At 38.2% G+C, this 19725-nt stretch overlaps 2 protein-coding genes across 5 annotated transcripts in view; both read right to left on the bottom strand.

The window, feature by feature from the left end:
- Positions 1-15072, bottom strand: part of LOC141903118 (ribosome production factor 1-like) — a 33022-nt gene extending 17950 nt beyond the window's left edge. The window contains exons 1-2 of one of the 2 annotated variants that reach the window (XM_074791087.1): positions 15001-15072; positions 4953-5073 (exon numbers count right to left, since the gene is read on the bottom strand). In XM_074791087.1, coding sequence (XP_074647188.1) covers positions 4953-5024 — 72 coding nt within the window. In that variant the 5' untranslated portion in view covers positions 5025-5073; positions 15001-15072. Of the gene's footprint in view, positions 1-4952; positions 5074-14991 lie in introns of both variants that reach the window. The other variant, XM_074791086.1, reaches the window with a different exon arrangement.
- LOC141903866 (uncharacterized) lies at positions 9139-13393 on the bottom strand. 3 transcript variants are annotated; one of them, XM_074792218.1, is made up of 8 exons: positions 12122-13393; positions 11846-12021; positions 11482-11688; positions 11206-11393; positions 10890-11127; positions 10745-10810; positions 10224-10430; positions 10009-10143 (listed from the first exon to the last, which is right to left on the bottom strand). In XM_074792218.1, exons 3-7 carry the CDS (start codon positions 11626-11628, stop codon positions 10278-10280), a joined length of 792 nt encoding a protein of 263 aa, XP_074648319.1. In that variant the 5' UTR covers positions 11629-11688; positions 11846-12021; positions 12122-13393; the 3' UTR covers positions 10009-10143; positions 10224-10277. The 3 variants fall into 3 exon arrangements, with proteins under 3 accessions (XP_074648321.1, XP_074648319.1, XP_074648320.1); XM_074792219.1 differs by lacking the exon at positions 10009-10143 and having other exon boundaries at positions 10298-10595; positions 12122-13317; XM_074792220.1 differs by lacking the exons at positions 10745-10810; positions 10890-11127; positions 11206-11393; ... (1 more) ...; positions 11846-12021; positions 12122-13393 and adding exons at positions 9139-9382; positions 9467-9533; positions 9629-9687; positions 9776-9838 and having other exon boundaries at positions 9943-10143; positions 10224-10518.
- Positions 15073-19725: the final 4653 nt, after the last annotated feature.

Here is a 19725-nt window from a genome sequence, read left to right on the forward strand (position 1 = left end):
ATTCATATTTTGAGCACCCAAAATCCACCAAATTACTTGCGATATTCGAAAATTTTCTGGGGGAGGTCCGATCGCGTCGCGCCTTAGACACTCGGTGCTTTAAGACATATCGGGCATTCGGCCCTCATTTTACTGGACACCCTAAAATTTTGCCCTGGCTAAATACCTGGCTGCAGTATTAGATTGCCCCTGTGAGATGATGAAAGAAACTAAATAACAAAATAGTTCTAAATAGATTATTGGTAGTAAATAATAACCTAAAATAAATATGGAACACTCTTATTGATTTTGATGATCCTCAGGAGCATTAAAGTGACATAGTTCGGAAAGTAATTATTTAAGTCAGATTGTATCCGTCCACTAGGCCTAAGCCGATCATGATATTTTGGGGAAAAAATCTGAGGCTAGAAAATCGGCTTATTAGCCGGTAAATACGGTACTCCAGTTCCATAAGGATATCGGTCAAAATTATCAAATATTAAGATTCTTAAGTTAGAACCTTTGATATACACATTAAAAAATATCAATTAGACCGATTATTCATGATAAAATCTATTTTATTCATAAAACTTATTTCATTCAAACTCCGTATGAAAAAGGTATTTATAACATGCGTACCAATATGAGCATCTTTATACTGTCACTATAGCATGAGCAGTTTAAAGGCTGGCTTATGTCGACAGGCAACGCGACGCCTACCGACGCAACTGAGAGCAACCGCGATTGGAGCACAGCTTATGTTGACTGTGCTCCGATTCGCAGCAACTGAGGCCGACTAGCGGGATATGAAATCATCCCAGTTGCTTCCCTGCTTATGTCAGTTACGATAACTGGCAACTGCAATGACTCAGATGGTCACATGATAAGCGTATTGAGAATAAATTTGATTTATTTTGAATTATTGGGGAATATATTTCTATTAGAAAAGCTATTTCTTTAAGATCTTTATCTTTCTGTTTTGAATACAATGTGCTAGCGACATAACATAAAGATGGCCCCTCACACCATAATTCTACCAATTTCATTTCTAGATCTTCGGTCCAGTCATCTGCCATGCTGAAGGTTTGGTTTATGTTTTGAACTACTTGATTTAAAGTTTATGACTAATTACGAATGACGCTAACTAGCAGTCATAATTTGTACTAAGTATATTCGGTCTCAGATTGGCTGGAACCCCTGTGCTCAGTTCAACGAAGTCAAAAATTCCGGGATTGGTGATAAGCAATATGTTGGTAATCTACTAGGCATATCTGTAGCTGCGATCACACGAGCCTTTTTATATGTGCCAAATTTGGCACACAACAACAATTTGCACGGGTGTCAAATGGGCCCGAGCTTGTTTGGTCGAATACGTCGGGCCAGGCTCGAGCCAAATTTTAGCACTGACAAATGACTGCATTTGAATTGCGACTGGCACGGGAAACAACTCGCTTTGCTTTGTTACAGCATTGCTTTGTACCAAGTGAGTGGTTTGTGATCGCGCTCTTTAATTAGGCATAGCCCAAATTTGACTCGAGCCTGATATGGGCCAAATCTTTTCCGTGTTATGGAGGCTACTGATTCTGGTCTTGAAATATGATGTAAATAGCAATGTCACTATATATACGAAATTTGATATCCATGTTTATGGTTTTGCATTAACTGCACTGTGTTGCCCAACTTCAAACCACCAAGGGGACACAGCTATTTGATAATGAGGTGGTCTGGCTTTCACACTAAAACATGAGGGAACCCCCCAAGCTATCTTCACTATTATGATTCTATCATTTTATCTATTCAAGCTTTATCATTCTAACAGTGGTTAACCTAGACTGAGTCTACTGTCATTATCTTAATTACACAGGTACAATTAAGGTATACCATTATTGTTGGAAAGTTACACATGTCCTGAATTTACTAGCTGGGAATAATAGTAACTCTTAATTGCCTAATTGTGAAGACTTGAGCCAGGTGTTCTATACACATTCAGTGTTCTCCATAAGCAGTTTTGAAAGACAGCCACCCCTCCTGTTTATTGTCCTTAAAATTGTCAATAAGCCCTTTGATAATCAATAAACACCCTCCTGTTGATCTCTCATCAACTGCTGTCAAAACAAACTTCTTACATGAACTAGATAATAAACATCTGATACTGACTGTGACAGATGTGCAAGTGTCTCTGGCTTATGTAGACAAGCAACACGACGCCTACCAACTGCAACTGAGAGCAACCGTGATCGCAGCCCAGCTTATGTCCACTGGGCTCCGATTCGCAGCAACTGAGGCCGACTAGCAGGATATGAGATCCTCCCAGTTGCTTCCATGCTTATGTCGGTTGCGATTACTATTTGAATTATTAGGAAATATATTTCTATTAGAAAAGCTATTTCTTTAAGACTGATCTTTCTGATTCTGCTTTGAATACAACGTGCTAGCGACATCATATAAAGATGGCCGCTCACACCATAATTCTACCAATTTCGTTTCTAGACCTTTGGTCCAGTCCTCTGCTGTGCTGAAGGTTTGGTTTACATTTTGAACTACTTGAATTTGAAAGTTTATGACTAATTACGAATGACGCTAACTAGCGGTGATAATTTGTACGATGTATATGCGGTATCTCATTGGCTGGAACCCCTGCGCTCAGTTCCGTCGCGTCGCAGATGAGCTTATGTCGGCTGCGATCGAAAGCAACTATCCGCCTACCGTAGGCCGGAGTAGAACATGGGCAACTAGCCGCATACGGCTTGCGACGAGTCGGTAAGTGTCGGGTTGCCATCGCAAGCCGGCTTATGTCGAACCGATAGAGCAGCAACTGGCGGCCTCTCATAGGCCGCTAATCGGCGATAAACCAAGTTGTGTCGGTAGGCGTCGCGTTGCTTGTCGACATAAGCCAGCCTTTCAATTCTTTAGTAGAGATAGTACAGTTAGATTCCTAGTAGCCTACAGCTAGTAACAGAAGGATATACTCTCAATAATAGGCGCTTGGCACACTTGCGACTGATTGGAAAATAAAGTATATAATTTGGTTCATTCGTTATGGCATGGACTCTTGAGTCCATGGTCATGGTGATCAAGATTATTACATTCCTCATTTTGTTGGTTATATTGGAAATATTGGATCTGACCAGGATGTGTCCTGCCTGAAATCCCATCCAATTCATAATGTTGACAAAAGCTCTGTCATCTAGATAAATGGGCTATTTTAATGTGGAAAACTGTGGAACTAGAAAGCTGAGAAACCCTTTAATAATGTCTACAGGCACCTAATTTTTTGGGGGGAGGGCCCCAAACCCCCCTACTGAGGCTTCGCGACTTTAGCGCTTGCTGCTGTCGCTACGCAACACAGATGGACATATATACTAATTCCTATCTCCCACCCCTGAGAAATTTATATATATGGAGAACACTGACATTGCATAGGCACTTCACAAATCATACCTGCACAAGACCACACTTTGAAAAGACACTGATCACAAAAACAAGCATACAGAATTTTCCGATGACCAAGATCCTGAAATTGTTTCCAGGAAAAGCCCTTTAAAACCCTTAATTTCCAGGAATTCCAGATCCTGGAATTGCTCAATTTCCAGGAAATCCAGGAATTTTAGGAGGTGTACAAACTCTGCAACATTGAGTTTACCACTTTCAGTACTTTCGGTTAAAATTTCCGGTTTTGTTCCCATTTTCAGTAACATTTTCTTTTGCAACATTTGCAGTAGCCTATTTTAATATCTAAATCAGTATTTTCTAATTTTTACCTTAAAGCGGCCCATACACGTTGAATAAAAATGTCAATATTATTGACTCAATTTATTGAGTCAATATCGTTGACAGAAATTGTCCACACACGATTCAATATTTACTATCAATAATTCCATCAATATATCCATCAACATTTTGCTAATTTCAAAATGGATCCAGCTGTTACTGTATTTTTTGTACATTCATTTGCCATGGCTCCTATATTACCGAGTCCTATTCAAAACTACACACAAGAATGAAAAAAGCTGAAAAACTGGTCAATATATTCATGGATCCTACACATGGGTCAATTTTTCCATCAAAATATTGACAATTCGGGCAATTTATTGGCGATTCGACCGTCAAAAAATATCAAAATGGTTTTGATCGATCAATAGGCCTATATTGGCTCAATAATAGATATTGACAATATTTTCATCAATATAGGACACACACCTTCAATAATATTGGCTCAATAATATTGGGTCAATATATTGAGTCAATATTATTGACATTTTTATTGAACGTGTATGGGTCGCTTAAGAATCGCCAGTTCAAACCTTGTGCCGATATAAGTTAAATGCAATCAAAATATCATCTATGAAACTAAATTACCGTATTCATGAATACAAAATCGTAGATTTTAAATTTCTTGAGATTTTTTGGTGAATAAATCGTATTTTGCTGATCTAAAGAGAAAAACGTACTTCAACATTATTGACCCTAGTGTCGTACTGATGATCTTTTTAGCATAAAATACGTCACGAATACGGAAGAATCGTACGGGTTGGCATGTATGTAGTTTGTTTTTTGTTTGGTTGTATCAGAATACACGTTCCTCGTAAGTCTAAATATTTGGTAATTTAATGCTTTTGGTTATTATCCAGAGGATCACATCGAGCGTTTCTTTATACCCCCATTCTTGTTATAACGCCAAAATTGGCCAGGTCCTGATGGTGGCGTTATAACGAGGTGTGACTGTACAAACATTTACCATTGGCACTTTATCAAAATTGATTTTGGAAGTTTTTAAGGAGTTTTAGACATTATGCTCAAATTAAAGAAGTTCCAAGCACCTTTGAATGCATGTTTGATTAAGAGGGAGTTTTTAAGGAATCAAGGAGTCATAGGGACCTTGAATAATCAATAACCCCAGGAACTGTATTCCAAGCCCATCAGCAAGTGAACCCCTGAAGCAGACACTAGATCTGAGATTTTAAAAAACTTACATTAGAGACTGTAACAGAACATGCTTCTCCAGAATTTTTATCTTTAAATGTAAAACTTCTGCAATCACTCATGGAATATGATAAGCAGCATTCCAACTGCTAATCCAAAATCTTCTATATCCTAAAAATAAGAAAATCAAGCATTGGCCCGAGTTCCGTGCATATGACTTTACGCACTTAAGTGGTTTTTCGTCCACATTCTCATCAAAACTCTTGAAATATAATCAAACCTTTAGAAGATTACTAGCACATATTCACCTTCTCTTATTCTTCAAACCTGTAACCTAATTCGGTAGAAAGATGGTCCCAATCGCTTGAGTTTAACGGGAGTCTATTGCATTCAGCTAGATGGACCCATGTACGAAAAATGAACGCAATTTCCTGTCGGGACTTATGTTAAGTGTTTACACGAGGCAGGGGCCGCTTACCCCGCCGTTCTTATACAACACCGCACTACTGTCTCTAGCCTACTTCATGTACTAACTCTGCAGAGACATTAATCTACTGGTCCTCTCCCTGTCAGTGTAAAGCACTTACTGGCAATTTCTATGAACTATTTTTGAATTCATCAGCGCACGAGCACCTGGCTTCGAGAGTGATACAATTTATCAATTACCAAGACTCTTAAGGGAAACCTGTCTATATTTTCCTCAAAAAACATGAATGATAACACTTAGATGACTATTGATTGCATCGCACAAACAAATTCATCAAATTTAGCAACATATATCAATTTCCTCGATAATTTTCACTTGAAACGCATCGATTTTAAAATGAATATCGACGACTCATCATCAAGTTGAAAGATAAGACTGTTGTGCATCGTTTGGCAGTTTGTGGGATTAAATGCCTGAAACGGACTAGATCTCTTCACTTTAATGCGTGCACTCGCCTGTATGTTACGTCTTATCATTTGCCATGCTGGACTATTAAGGTCAATTTTTCAGTGGAAAACCGCAATTTCGATGTGAAATAATCATCATAGACCAATAGTTATGGGCTCACTGGAAAGAATCAGGATATTTAACTGTATACAGCAAAGTGTTTACTCACGCTATTTTACCGTACATCATTGCTATATATAGTATTAACTATATAAGTAACAATAAAATCATTTTATTGGGTTTAGGTTTAGGGTTCCGATGGGTTTACGGCCTATAGCACCAGAGGGTTATGATTAGGGTCCGTTTTACCCCCAGGGATAGGATTAGGGTATGGTTAGGTGCAATAGCTAGTTAAAACATTCAATTGGTTTTCTGCGAGCTTGGTGGTCTAGTAGTACGACGCTGCGCTAGTAATTTACTGGCCCAGGCACAGGCACTTGAATATGGGCTTTGACCTCGTTGGTGTGCTTAAAATGATAAAATTTATTATAAACTACGATAACTAGGAGTCCAGGGACACTATGCCCACTTAGGAAGTGGTTTCAGATGCTCCACAATCTAACAATTTCAATAATTCAATGCCCCATCCAATGACCTTGAAAAAATCCATTCACCTTGAACTCACCAAAATCATAGAACATGTCAGCAACTACAATTTTGTAATTTATTGTGGTAACGAACTATGCCTAGTTACCAATATATGGAAATACTTAGTTATTATAGGCCTACCATTCAACGCCCCTTGGTGACCATTTGCGAAGCCCAATGACCTTGAAACTCATCGTAATCATAGAACATGTCATGAGCTACAACTTTGCAATTGATCATGGTAACAAAATATGCCTAGGTACCAATCTAATAAGGAAATACCAAGTTCTTCTACTATTCAACGCCCCCTGGTGACCATATAGAATAACTTATGTCCGCGAAACTCACGTCAATCATAGACGATGTCATGAGCTACAACTTTGTAATTGATTGTGGAAACGAAATATGCGTAGGTACAAATATAATATAGAAATACTAAGTTTTTGTATTATTCAATGCCCCCTGGTGGCCATATACAAAAACCAATGACCTTGAAACTCACCAAAATCATAGAAAACGTTATTAGCTACAACTTTCCAATACATTGTGGTAACACAATATGCTTAGGTATCAATATAATGTGGAAAAACTTTTTCCCACCTACGAATGAGAACTGATGACGCCAAGATGGCTGCCAATTGCGCCATAATTGGCTGATCAAAAATACATGTCTCAGGTATAATACATCCCTTTCCAAAGAATACCCATCACAAATTGCAATGAGAAATGACAAACCAGTAGGAAGCTACAGGACTGAGAATTTGGGCCAAAATTGCCATTTTTGGGCACTAAAAGGTCATAGGACAGCCATCTTGAGTCCGATCGACCCAATTTTTCTTAGGTTGATGGGCCCTTATATATTGGCAAATTATACACAAACAATCATGGTTATTGATAAAAGTGTCTTCAAAATTTCCATCGAAAACTTCGAAAATGTGTAAACAGTGCTGATATTGGCGAACAACAATGGCTGCCAGTCGGCCATCTTGAATCTGATAGGGCCAGTTTTTGACCTGAAGATGTGTCTAGGGTAGATACATGTATAAACCAAATATCAAGACATTACCTTGAAGTGTCTTCAAAACATCCCAAAATAACTGGATTCCGTCTACGGACGGACGGATGACAAGTGAACGCAATAGCCCGCTGGGACTAAATTCCCAAGTGGGCTAAAAATTAGATGGATATCTTAAAAGACAATGAAATGCAAGGCAAATTACTCGTGAGTCAAATTGATTCACGAAAATTTCATTGCAAAATGACCTTCCCATTCCTGACTGTGGTTTGTGAAAACATCCGATCGTGAAACTAAACAATGGTCAGGTTACTGACTAAAATTATGGGTGCTCATTATATTTCAGGGTAGAAGTGCAGATCCGCACCTCTCCGCGTAAACGTTTCAATCAATTACATTAAATATCATTGTTTCAGATTTAAAATGCCATCATCAATTCAGTACATTGACATTGGTTAATTTTCAATCTTCACTAGAAAGATTTTATTTAGCCTGGATTCTGTCATTCAGTAGATTGCGTCAATCACGAGAGGTGCGGATCTGCACTTTTTCCTATTTCAGGGGTCTAACTGCAGTTTGGGTTAGGGTAACTCCACGTAAGTTCGGAATACATTTATAGAAATGCGATTTTGATCGGTGGATTCCGTCAATTATTAGCAGTAATCGGCAATTAAGCTCCGATATGTATTTTTGTTTTTTGCCCAAATTATTGTCAAAATCATTTTTTTGTGGGTTTGAATAGATAAACGCACTGATTTTTTAATTTTTTTATGCCGACGTAATTTCGGAAGCCGCGGTCACGTAAATTCGGAAACCTAATACGTAAGTTCGGAAATGCTCTGTACGCCGATTTAAACGCAGCTTGTATGCTATTGAAAACGGGCGATACCATGTTGTTTATGGGGGATATGGGTTATACCAATTTGTTAGGGATGGTAGCATCACAAACCGCACAAATGGCCGTTGGAGGGAGTTTTTCGTCTAGGAAATTAAGACAAAACATAGATCGCATTTTGTTTAATATTTAATATATATTGCCTATTAGATGGCTTATAACATAAAAAATTCGAATTTCCATGCGCGTTTCAGAAAAATCACGAACCGGTTTTCATTTTCGATATTCCCTCGGCTTTACGCTACCCACCGTCCCCAATGCGACGAATAGATGTGCCCAGAAGTCAAACCCGGAAATGATTTGGAAGATTGCCAGATTACGGTGTTTCCACGTGGATTTTGATGGATTAGATAGATGATGTACCGTTATCTTTCACACCTAAGCTTTAGATACCAAAACTGTATCTTAACTGTCATACGAACTACATGGTTGTCACGTTGGAAATCAAACGGTGGCCTAGACTGTAAGTGACGGGAGATGACTGCTTAATCATGCAAACACGAAGAATGTTTGGCTTGGGAAATTGATCCTAAAATTCATCACACCTGAAAGGAGGACCGTTAGATAAGAAGGTAATAAAATGGAAAACTGAGAATGTATGTAGGTCTATTAAAGGCAAAACACTAACAACAGCACATTTTTATTGCACAACTAAATAGGCCTACTGGTGCCGGTAGGCTAATAAATATTATAAAACATCTTACGACTGTAGAATAAAGAGATAATACATAATCGTAGCCAATAACAGAAATAACTTTAATGATTTAAATAATTTTTTCTTAACAACAAATACGTGTATATATTATCAACAGTACAGTAAAACATTTATGTACATATGCAAGCAAATAAATCGCAACTTTTCACAAATTCGGCAGCCCGGAAAACCATCTGAATCCTTGTGTTCACTACTTCTGGTGGTTCCAAGCTGTTTACAATATTTTCAACCGGATGATCTTCTATGAGCTCCACGTCCGGCCAAACGAACAGATTTTTATTGTTCCAAAAATTGCACCGACATTGTTTCTCCGTCATTCGATATTTCCAGAATCTGCAAATAGTTGAATATATAACTATCCGTACATGAATTCTATTTCTCCTTTTTTTCAGTTAAAATTTAGCCGATGAAACATACCACTCCGAAGTAAAGGTGCTTTCTGCCTTTCTGGCCCTCTTGGTATAGGGCTACATATGAACCTTCACTACAATGATAATAACCCAGTAATGATAGATTATTCATCACTATTAACCAGGTAGGCCTATTACATGTTTTTAAGCTAAGCATGTAGTAATTTACCTTATATTGATCTCGTGAATCAAGTTCACGCCACTTGTTTCAGGCACACTCACAGGATCCTGAAATTCAGATACACATTGTAGCCCTTCTCAATTTTAAATTCCAAAAAACCTTATTTCATTAAATGTTTAATTTTCATAGGCCTACCTCAACTACACGATTTTCGTTTTTTTTTTCCTCGACAGGAGACTCCACTGGTCTTGAGGACGCCTGAAATATTTATAGACTAAGTACCTAGCAGGTCAAGAATCATCACGATGTACCGGGAAATGAATGAACTCACAACTCGACAGGACGTTGTCCCTGAAACTTACACTTGTCGCACATTTCTTATTTCTCTCTTGTCGTTCTAATTTCTTGTTTTCTTTCTCTTCTTTTTTTCCGATTTTTCTCGAGAGCTTTCGCATAGGCATCATCTGCTGTGAGGATGAAATATCGTTTCGAATCTTCTGTGCGATTTTTCGAGCGACGACTTTCCACAATCGGATATTTTAAAACATCCTTGTCCGAGTCAGCTTGAAAATGAGATAAGAAAGGTAATTTCACGTTCTAACAATTAGTTGAATCAAAAAGACCCATTTCATTTGAGTCTCACCTGGCGATGATGAATTGTTGTAAATGTTGGAATGAATGTTAATTTCGTTTGATTTCAGGGATTTCCATGCCTCATACAGGGAATCTCATAAACATCATATCCCTCATTGTATCGACGTTCAAATTGTATTTTCATTTCAGGTGAGATAACCGACTCCAACGTCTGTAGCGCAGTACTATAAGAACGAGAATTGTTCACCGGTAGAGCCTGAAAAAAATATCAAACAGTATAAGTATCTTTCACTAATTTTCAAAAGTTAAAATAAAATATTTTGAATTGAATTCATTTCAGTTTCTTGCAAATTTATTCAGGTTTATTCAGGTTTTTAAAAGGATATCTTGCATGTAGCAGCTCTCCAAGGACAGAAAAATGCTGAAACACAGAAGTAATTCTAAAAGTTTGTTAAAGCAATCATAACGCTATCGTCAACTGTTATTAGTGTAACTATGGAACAAAATTCATCAAGAAAAACGTAAATTTTTCAAATTCTATTGCAAAATTGCATAATTGTAATATGTTACCTCGCTTGGTGGATTTTGATTCAATTCAAATGATTGTATTGGCAATAATGAAGCAGGATCTGATATCTGAATATAAATAAATGCTAGTCACTTATATATGAGGACATTTTAGCCGATACAATACATATATGAATGTATAACTCACTATATCGCGAACAGTTGTTGTAGACGGTAAGTACGCCTCGTTTGGTATGGCATATGGGTTGAAAGGAAATATTCCGCAAGAACTGAAACCATTGATAAGCATATCTGGTGAAATGCTCTGCCAAGCCTTGCGAAATATTTCGAAGAAGCAGCTTTTGTTTATCACTCTCCCCGGGTAATCATTGGAGAATTCTTGACATAAGCGGTTCCAGCTAGACTTTAAAGTCTTGAAACACGTTCTGTTTATGTAAAAATAAACCATTAATATTATTGCTAGAATATACTACAAAGAGTTAAGAAAAGGATTGTGGTGTTACCTATCTAGGGGTTGCAGCCAGTGTGATGTATGCTCTGGCAACTCAACTAGAGTGATTTCGTTCTGTCTGGCTAATTCGACTAGTTCTAGGAAGTTGTGACTATTATGGCCATCTGAAATTAATATTTGTGGACGTGTTTGTCCGATTGCCGGAAGGAAGCTTTCTCGAAACCAAAGTGTGGCAATACCCTAGAAAATTCAAAGATAAAATACATTTAATGGTTAGAATATTGGATTTCAAATAATTGTTTAATATTTTTGTTGTTTTAATAAATACCTGTTTAGTCCACCCTGTTTCTGAAACTGACAGAGTTGTTCCAGCCGGAGCATTTATCGAATCCACCGATTGCAGCGAAGCGACAGTTTTTCCTTTGAATATGACGTGTGGTGCCAGCATTTGCCCTGAGGCATTACCACACGCCATAACAGTAATCGTCTCCCGGTTTCCGCTAATCTGTGACTGAACGTACTTGCTTCCTTTTTTCTGAAAAAACCAAGTAGGCCTATTCATTAAGGTATCAGCAGAGAATTGTAAAATTTAACTCTGTTTCTAGATGATATATTAACAATAAGAATATAGTTGTAATAAGATCAGTGTAATTGGCCAGTTCGTTACATCAAAAATCATCAATTTGCCCTACCTTGCTACGATTTTCCCTGGTACGTGGGTCAACTGAACCCCGGTTTCGTCAAGGTTCCAGATGTACATTGGCCTAACATTCTGGTGCCTAACAGCAGCAGTGCCCTCTGGCTTTCGCAACGATACGCTTGGGTGTCTGGCTCTAAAGCCAGCCCAAAACTGGTCACTAGGAACAACCTACAGATATAAATACCGGTATATATATATATAGATTTTTTTAACTTATAGGCCTACATACCAAGCTGAGAATTAACAGATCACAAGTCAATAGACATACCTCCTGGAATGGTTTGCCGCGTTTGAGTGCCAAATCACCAGCATACCTCAGAAAATTACTTTTCGAAAACCCATACCCCAAATCAGCTCGGTTCTTTGCAAAGTCTGCAAGTTTTGTCTCATCCACCATGCTGAGATGGGTCGGCCTGCCTAATTTTGCTGTTGCATGACAGATTTTTCCACTAACTCTATCATGCAGAGTTGATTTTAGTACAGAAAACTCACTGGCTGCTCTCAATATCGAAGAGCCAGATTTCACTGATTCAATCGCGTTGGTCATTTGGTCTTCTGACCATTTGCAATAAACCTTTGGCATCCTGGAAATAAAACCAATTTTTAAATTAATGAGAAAGGGCACTGTCCTCGGGCCGATAAAACAGCTTAGGGTCTAAGACCTTCAATTTGTGGTAGTTTTTCAATTTGTTTTAATTTTATTAGGCTGCTACAGTCATTAGCCACAAGGTCCAACTAATTATAGGCCTAAGCTTAAATAAATTCAATTTTAATCTAAAAAAGTTGTTTGTTGTTTTGAATTAGAAATAGAATCGTTCATTTCTAGGAAAAACAGCTGTGTAAACATACGCAATAACAATTATACATTATTTCGGAACTTCCGAAATTACGTGGAGGAGCCGTGAAAGCTGGGTATGGGATTTCCGAAATTATGTGTAGGCGTTTGAGTTTTTGAAAATCGCCGTTTATGTAACAATGAGCGTATTCCGATAGTAAATGAATGTTTATAAACAAACTATCGGCTTCCTAGAACTTCGCGGCAGTGTTTACGTATCGGCTGCCACGAAATGCCGTAAAAGCGGGTCGAATCAATAGTGTACTTACGTGACCGACTTTAGCGATTTGCCGCGCTGATTTCGTGTGCCAGAAAGAAATGCGTACTACGTCATCAAAATGGCGCGGATTCCCGTGGAATTCCCAGGAAATACCAACCTACTCCCCCTTTTTCAAATTTAAGCTAGTCCAAATAGGTATTCCCTCTCCGCGACCGCGGAGAGGCCGAAGAAGAAAACTTCCGAACTTACAGTGAGTTACCCTACCTATCCACTGGGTGGCGCTAGTGTTATTAAAGAATAGTGTTATAGTAAGGTTAAATACATAACTAGTCTATTTCTTTGAGCGTCTATTATACCCCTTAAAACACCATCAACTTCCCTCAAACTGCTACTACAATCGTCAAAAGCTACTAAGGATTAAAAATTTATGCACAAACAATAGTTAACTTCCATCTGATTACAGAACAGTCAGTTTGAGGTAAGTTGATGGTGTTTTAAGGGGTGAAATAGACGCTATGAGGGACGAAAATTAACCTTAAATGAGCACTTTCGCCCTAGACATTGTGTTAGGAACAACGGCTAGGTACTTATGTCTATTTATTGATTGATGAGACCTGTTTTTCTGGGATATTTTGCTTACTTTTTGGGGAACATACCTCATTTATGTCTTAACAGAATGCCAAAAATCGCGGACAACAACTGAATATCCGATATATTTCCAGTTCTGTAGGCCTACCAATTAGATGGATTGGCAAAAAGACTCCTTAAGTCCAGTTGAATGAGAGAGAAAATCCTCCATTTTGTCAAATTTCTTGGATTTGAACATTGTTACCATGCCTACGCCACCCTGATTTCAGGGATGAGAACGCCGACCTGTAAAATTCGCGGGTTTTTTTTCTTGAGTTACACACGCGAACAAGTTGACGGCATAGCCGTCAGCACTAGCGAGCGCCGTAGGCGCGAAGCTATTTCGGGAGGTTTGGCGGCCCTCCCCCAAGAAAATTTTAGAAATTAAATGCGTTTTCCGAGCACTTAGAGCGATCTTGAACCCATGAACGACTATTATATTTTGGAAGGTAATGGCTAGTTCCAATGTGGTACATCCTCATTCGATGACATTCAACATCTCATGCAATATGGGTCGAGCCCTGAATTATTGCAGTAAATATGCGCCGATGAATGCTCACTAAAAATCATCACCCAGTAGTGTATAATATCCGAAGACGTTCGCCACACACGCGCGGCAACAGTAAGTAGGCCTATATACATTACTACTGAACCGCGCGTGCGGCAACCGATCGATAAAATACATACACACTCATCAAGATCGTAGTACAAATGTAGATACAAAATCACCGTGTTGCAATGAATATGCATTGAAATACGATACTTTTACGTGACGATGAGTAAAACAGGCACTGAACGCTTTTACAGTTCACCTGATTACCGATCGCGCCGGACCAATTGAGTGAGATCATCCCCCCCATACTTTTACATCATTTTTGGACTATTTGGAAAATTGATATTTTTCAATACCGAAATCTGCGGGAAATTCTCATCCCTGTGATTTAGTTGTTGAGACCCCACAAGAAAAATAACTTCATTTCGTAGGCATGGCGACAATGTAAAAATTCAAGAAATTTCACAAAATGGAGGATTTTCTCTCTCATTCAACTGGACTTAAGGAGTCTTTTTGCCAATCCAGCTAATTGGTACAGAACTGGAAATATATCGGATATTCAGTTGTTGTCCACGATTTTTGGCATTCTGTTAAGACATAAATTAGGTATGTACCCCAAAAAGTAAGCAAAATATCCAAGAAAAACAGGTCTCATCAATTAATAAATAGACATTAGACTACAGATATAGGAGCGTAGTCTGTCTTTATTTAGGCCTATAGTATAGTTAAACGACGTACGTACGTGCGTGCGTTGATTGTTGAATGATGGGTAAATAAATTCATCATAAAACCTGGGGGAATATCATATCGGAAGTAGGAATAACATATCCCTGGTAATTACTCATTATCTTTTTCATTCCACGTACTATTAGGACCCCTTAAAAGCATTTTGAGACTACTAACTTAACTAACTTAATCACAACAGTCTTACGCCGCACAATACTGCCCACACGTGTATATTTCGGCTATTACCAACGAAGTGACTATTTCAGATGACTCAAAACCAGACCGTTCCGTCTATAGATAGTATAACGGATTAGCGTTTTACATTAGCATGTTGAATGACATATAGGCATAGCCTATATGGCGATATAGGCATAGCCTATATGGCGGACAATTCGACATTGTCTGCGCTGTCATCTACTGACTGTAGTGATTTTAAGGCCGCCCAGAATGCAATTAAAGAGTATAGCATTAGGTGTTGCAATGTTACCTGCAATATGTGGGCGTACATACTAGCGCCGAGCTTATCTTTAACAAAATGTTTTGAGGACTGAATGTGTCGTAACATTTGTTGTGCAAATCTATTTCACTGAAGCAAAAAATAAATATATAAATAAATATATGCCAATATAGTTCTTCTTTTCTGTTGTCTCTTGTTTTTTCTTTCTCTAATTTTACAAAGGCTTGTGTGGAATTTTGGGATTTGGAAGTCGCCTCCCTTCCCTCCAGGGAAAGCCTTTTAAAAATCGGACCTAATAAATCAATCCACAGTACACTGAGGTAAGTGGGACTCGAATCCAATGAGATCTTCCATTTGTATATTATATGGATCAATAAAATTAAAGTTCAAGTTCATTTGTTGATGGTATAAAATCCGAACTATACAGACGAAACGAAAAATAGGAACCTGGTTTTGAGTCATCTGAAATAGCCAATTCCCAAACCTTTACAAGACGGGGTTCACCGTACTCATTGTTTGTATAGACTGGTTACCGGTCTCTATCTTCAATTAGAGACCGGTTGTGCCCATCCTCCATTTTACATTTTCGATGCATGTCAAATAAGGTCAAACATGTAAAGTAGCAAGTTACTTCCTGGTTAAGATGGCGTCTCTTCGAATCTGCTTAGCTTCGAGCGATATCAAAATTGCCCTTTACAATGGACGGAAAGACATTAATTGCTGTAAGTATCAGATAAATCCGCTGATACTTTACCTGGTACTCGGAATACAAACTAACAAGGATCGAAATCTAATGCGAGGTGAGCTCTGCCGCTACCGTCACTGAATACACTATACAGAACATTCTGAAGGAACAGGGGACATCCTTTCTATATCTACCGTTCGTGAGATGTATTTAGTGAATTGATGTTTTAATACAGTGTTGTAAAATGACTATATTAAGTATCTGAATAAAGTTGTTGAAATCCTTAGTGCTTTGTGAGATCAGATATTTGGATCCACCTCTGCCTTCTGATTTCCTGATACAGACAGCAAGTTGGGACTGTCAAATTAAGAGACTTGGTCAAGACAAGATACTCAGATCACACTGGAAATTCGCAATATCCTCTCTCCTCATGGACCACACAATGTCTATGTTGACTTTGCTAGAAATCGATTATAAAATTCATCACGACCAATTCTTTTTCACTGAATTCAATATTTATTGTTCACTTCTGGTACACAATCTTGTTCAGCCCCTGACAAGAGAATAAGCAATTGACAAGAGAATAAGCAATGACTCTACGTATTTCATGACATAGAACAGTAGTTTTTTTTTCATCGACAAATTGGGACGATCCTGATATCCCTGATTTGAATGATAGTATCTTTAGAATCATAAAGACCATGTCTCGACCAGACAGATAGTCCAATCACAATTCAAATAGAAGGCTCGCTAGTGCAGTTATTCACAGAATCCAGCTCTTTTAACCTCATCAGTTTATCAGATCGTGAGCAGTGGAGAAATGCAGTACACAACATCTTGGCGCAGCGGCGCTTGCTGATGTAACTGATGATGATTGATGATGACGATGACGATGACGATGACGATGACGATGACGATGACGATGACGATGATTGACGATGACGATGACGATGACGATGATTGATGACGATGATGATGATTGATGATGACGATGACGATGACGATGATGATGATGGAGTTTATCAGAATCAAGGAGTTTCACCGCCTGTTATTTGGAATCTCATTTCACGACAGCTAGTGCTGATTCTTTATTCTTTTCGATTACTGCATGATGTTATCATTCTTAAATTAAAATACATATCACACTTACAATTAATCTGGATTGACTTTACAATTAATGGTTCAGAATCCATTTTTCAAACTTACCTTGATGTATTGCAATCTATTCTTTTCATGTTGAGCTAATTTGATACGCATTACTTCAATTTCTTAAAACATCCTACGAGTTGTGACTAACAAAATCATCACTAAAACGCTCACAATAATCTACAATAGATAATCAATATAGTGTTTGTGAAATAGCACTCATATTCAATGTTCACATTTTTACGAAGTAAGTAGGTGAAGTTACGTTGTTGATGTCATTATTTTCACTGGATCAACTGCTGATGTCCAATGTCACATTAAGAACAATCAATCAATATCGCCTCGAGTGAACAAACAAGTAGCCTCTGCTGCAAGGTTCAGTATGTCAGTAGTGGTATAGTAGTATTGTATGTATTGTTGTTGACGACCGGTAGGTTTTGACGGCGCTGTCACGCAGCCATCCTGAATTGAACACCGATATTTTCGGTACCACACGCTAAACAAAAGCCTGCAGAAGCGTTACCTGGCAGTTTTAATGGAATTTCTTTCTTCATTGGTATAAAAAATGACTTTAAAGAGGTCCATGGAACGTAAATCGAGACACAGTGTAGGCGGCCATGTTACATTTTTCACGTGATGAAATACTGAAATCTGATTGGATCCGTGAAATCCGCGGAAGATGGCGGACGGGCAAAACCTAGACTGGTTACCGGTCTCTATCTTCAATTAGAGACCGGTTGTGCCCATCCTCCATTTTACATTTTCGATGCATGTCAAATAAGGTCAAACATGTAAAGTAGCAAGCTACTTCCTGGTTAAGATGGCGTCTCTTCTAATCTGCTTAGCTTCGAGCGATATCAAAATTGTCCTTAGCAATGGACGGAAAGACCTTAATTGCTTAAGTATCAGATCAATCCGCTGATAATTTACCTGGTACTCGGAATACAAACTAATAAGGGTCGAAATCTAATGCTTGGTGACTCTGCCGCGACCGTCACTGAATACAGAACATTCTGAAGGAACAGGGGACATCCTTTCTACCGTTCGTGAGATGTATTTAGTGAATTGATGTTTTAATACGGTGTTGTAAAATGACTATATTTAGTATCTGAATAAAGTTTACAATTCTTTAACCCCTTAGTGCTTTGTGAGATCAGATATTTGGATCCACCTCAGCTTACTGATTTCCTGATACAGACAGCAAGTTGGGACAGTCAAATTAAGAGACTTGGTCAAGACAAGTTACTCAGATCACACTGGAAATTCGCAATATCCTCTCTTCTCAGGGACCACACAATGTCAATGTTGACTTTGCTAGAAATCGATTATAAAATTCATCACGACCAATTCTTTTTCACTGAATCCAATATTTATTGTTCACTTCTGGTACAAAATCTTGTTCAGCCCCTGACAAGAGAATAAGCAATTGACAAGAGAATAAGCAATGACATTACGTATTTCATGACATAGAACAGTAGTTTTTTTTCTTTGACAAATTGGGACGATCCTGATATGCCTGATTTGAATGATAGTGTCTTTAGAATCATAAAGACCATGTCTCGACAAGACAGATAATCCAATCACAATTCAAATTGAAGGCTGGCTAGTGCAGTTATTCACAGAATCCAGCTCTTTAAACCTCATCAGTTTATCAGATCGTGAGCAGAGGAGAAATAAAGTACACAATATCTTGGCGCAGCGGCGCTTGCTAATGTAACTGATGATGATGAGTTTATCAGAATCAAGGAGTTTCACCGCCTGTTATTTGGAATCTCATTTCATGACAGCTAGTGCTGATTCTTTATTGTCTTTGATTACTGCATGATGTTGTCATTCTGAAATTAAAAAACATATCACTTACAATTAAACCTGGATTGACTTTACAATTAATGATTCAGAATCCATTTTTCAAACTTACCTTGACTTGATGCATTGCAATCTATTCTTTTCATGTTGAGCTAATTTGACACGCATTACTTCAATTTCTTAAAACATCCTACGAGTTGTGACTCACAAAATCATCACTAAAACGCTCACAATAATCTACAATAGATAATCAATATAGTGTTTCTTAAATAGCACTCATATTCAATCAATGTTCACATTTTTACGAAGAAGTAAGTAAGTAGGTGAAGTTACCTTGTTGATGACTTTATTTTCACTGGATCAACTGCTGATATACAATGACACATAAAGAACAATGAATCAATCGCCTCGAGTGAACAAACAAGTAGCCTCTGCTGCAAGATTCAGTACGTCAGTAGTGGTATAGTAGTATTCTATGTATTGTTGTTTCAATCCACCAGTCCAAATTGCTGATTGACGACCGGTAAGTTTTGACGGCGCTTTCACGCAGCCATCATGAATTGAATACCGACATTTTCGGTACCACACGCTAAACAAGTGCCTGCAGGCGTTACCTGGCAGTTTTAACGGAATTTCTTTCTTCATTGGTATAAAAAATGACTTTAAAGAGGTCCATGGAACGTAAATCGAGACACAGTGTAGGCGGCCATGTTACATTGTTCACGTGATGAAATACTGAAATCTGATTGGATCCGTAAAATCCGCGGAAGATGGCGGACGGGCAAAACCTGTCCGATATTGAATGGGACAGGCAACC

The sequence above is a fragment of the Tubulanus polymorphus genome, chromosome 4 (assembly GCF_964204645.1).
Source record: "Tubulanus polymorphus chromosome 4, tnTubPoly1.2, whole genome shotgun sequence".
Taxonomy (NCBI): domain Eukaryota; kingdom Metazoa; phylum Nemertea; class Palaeonemertea; order Tubulaniformes; family Tubulanidae; genus Tubulanus; species Tubulanus polymorphus.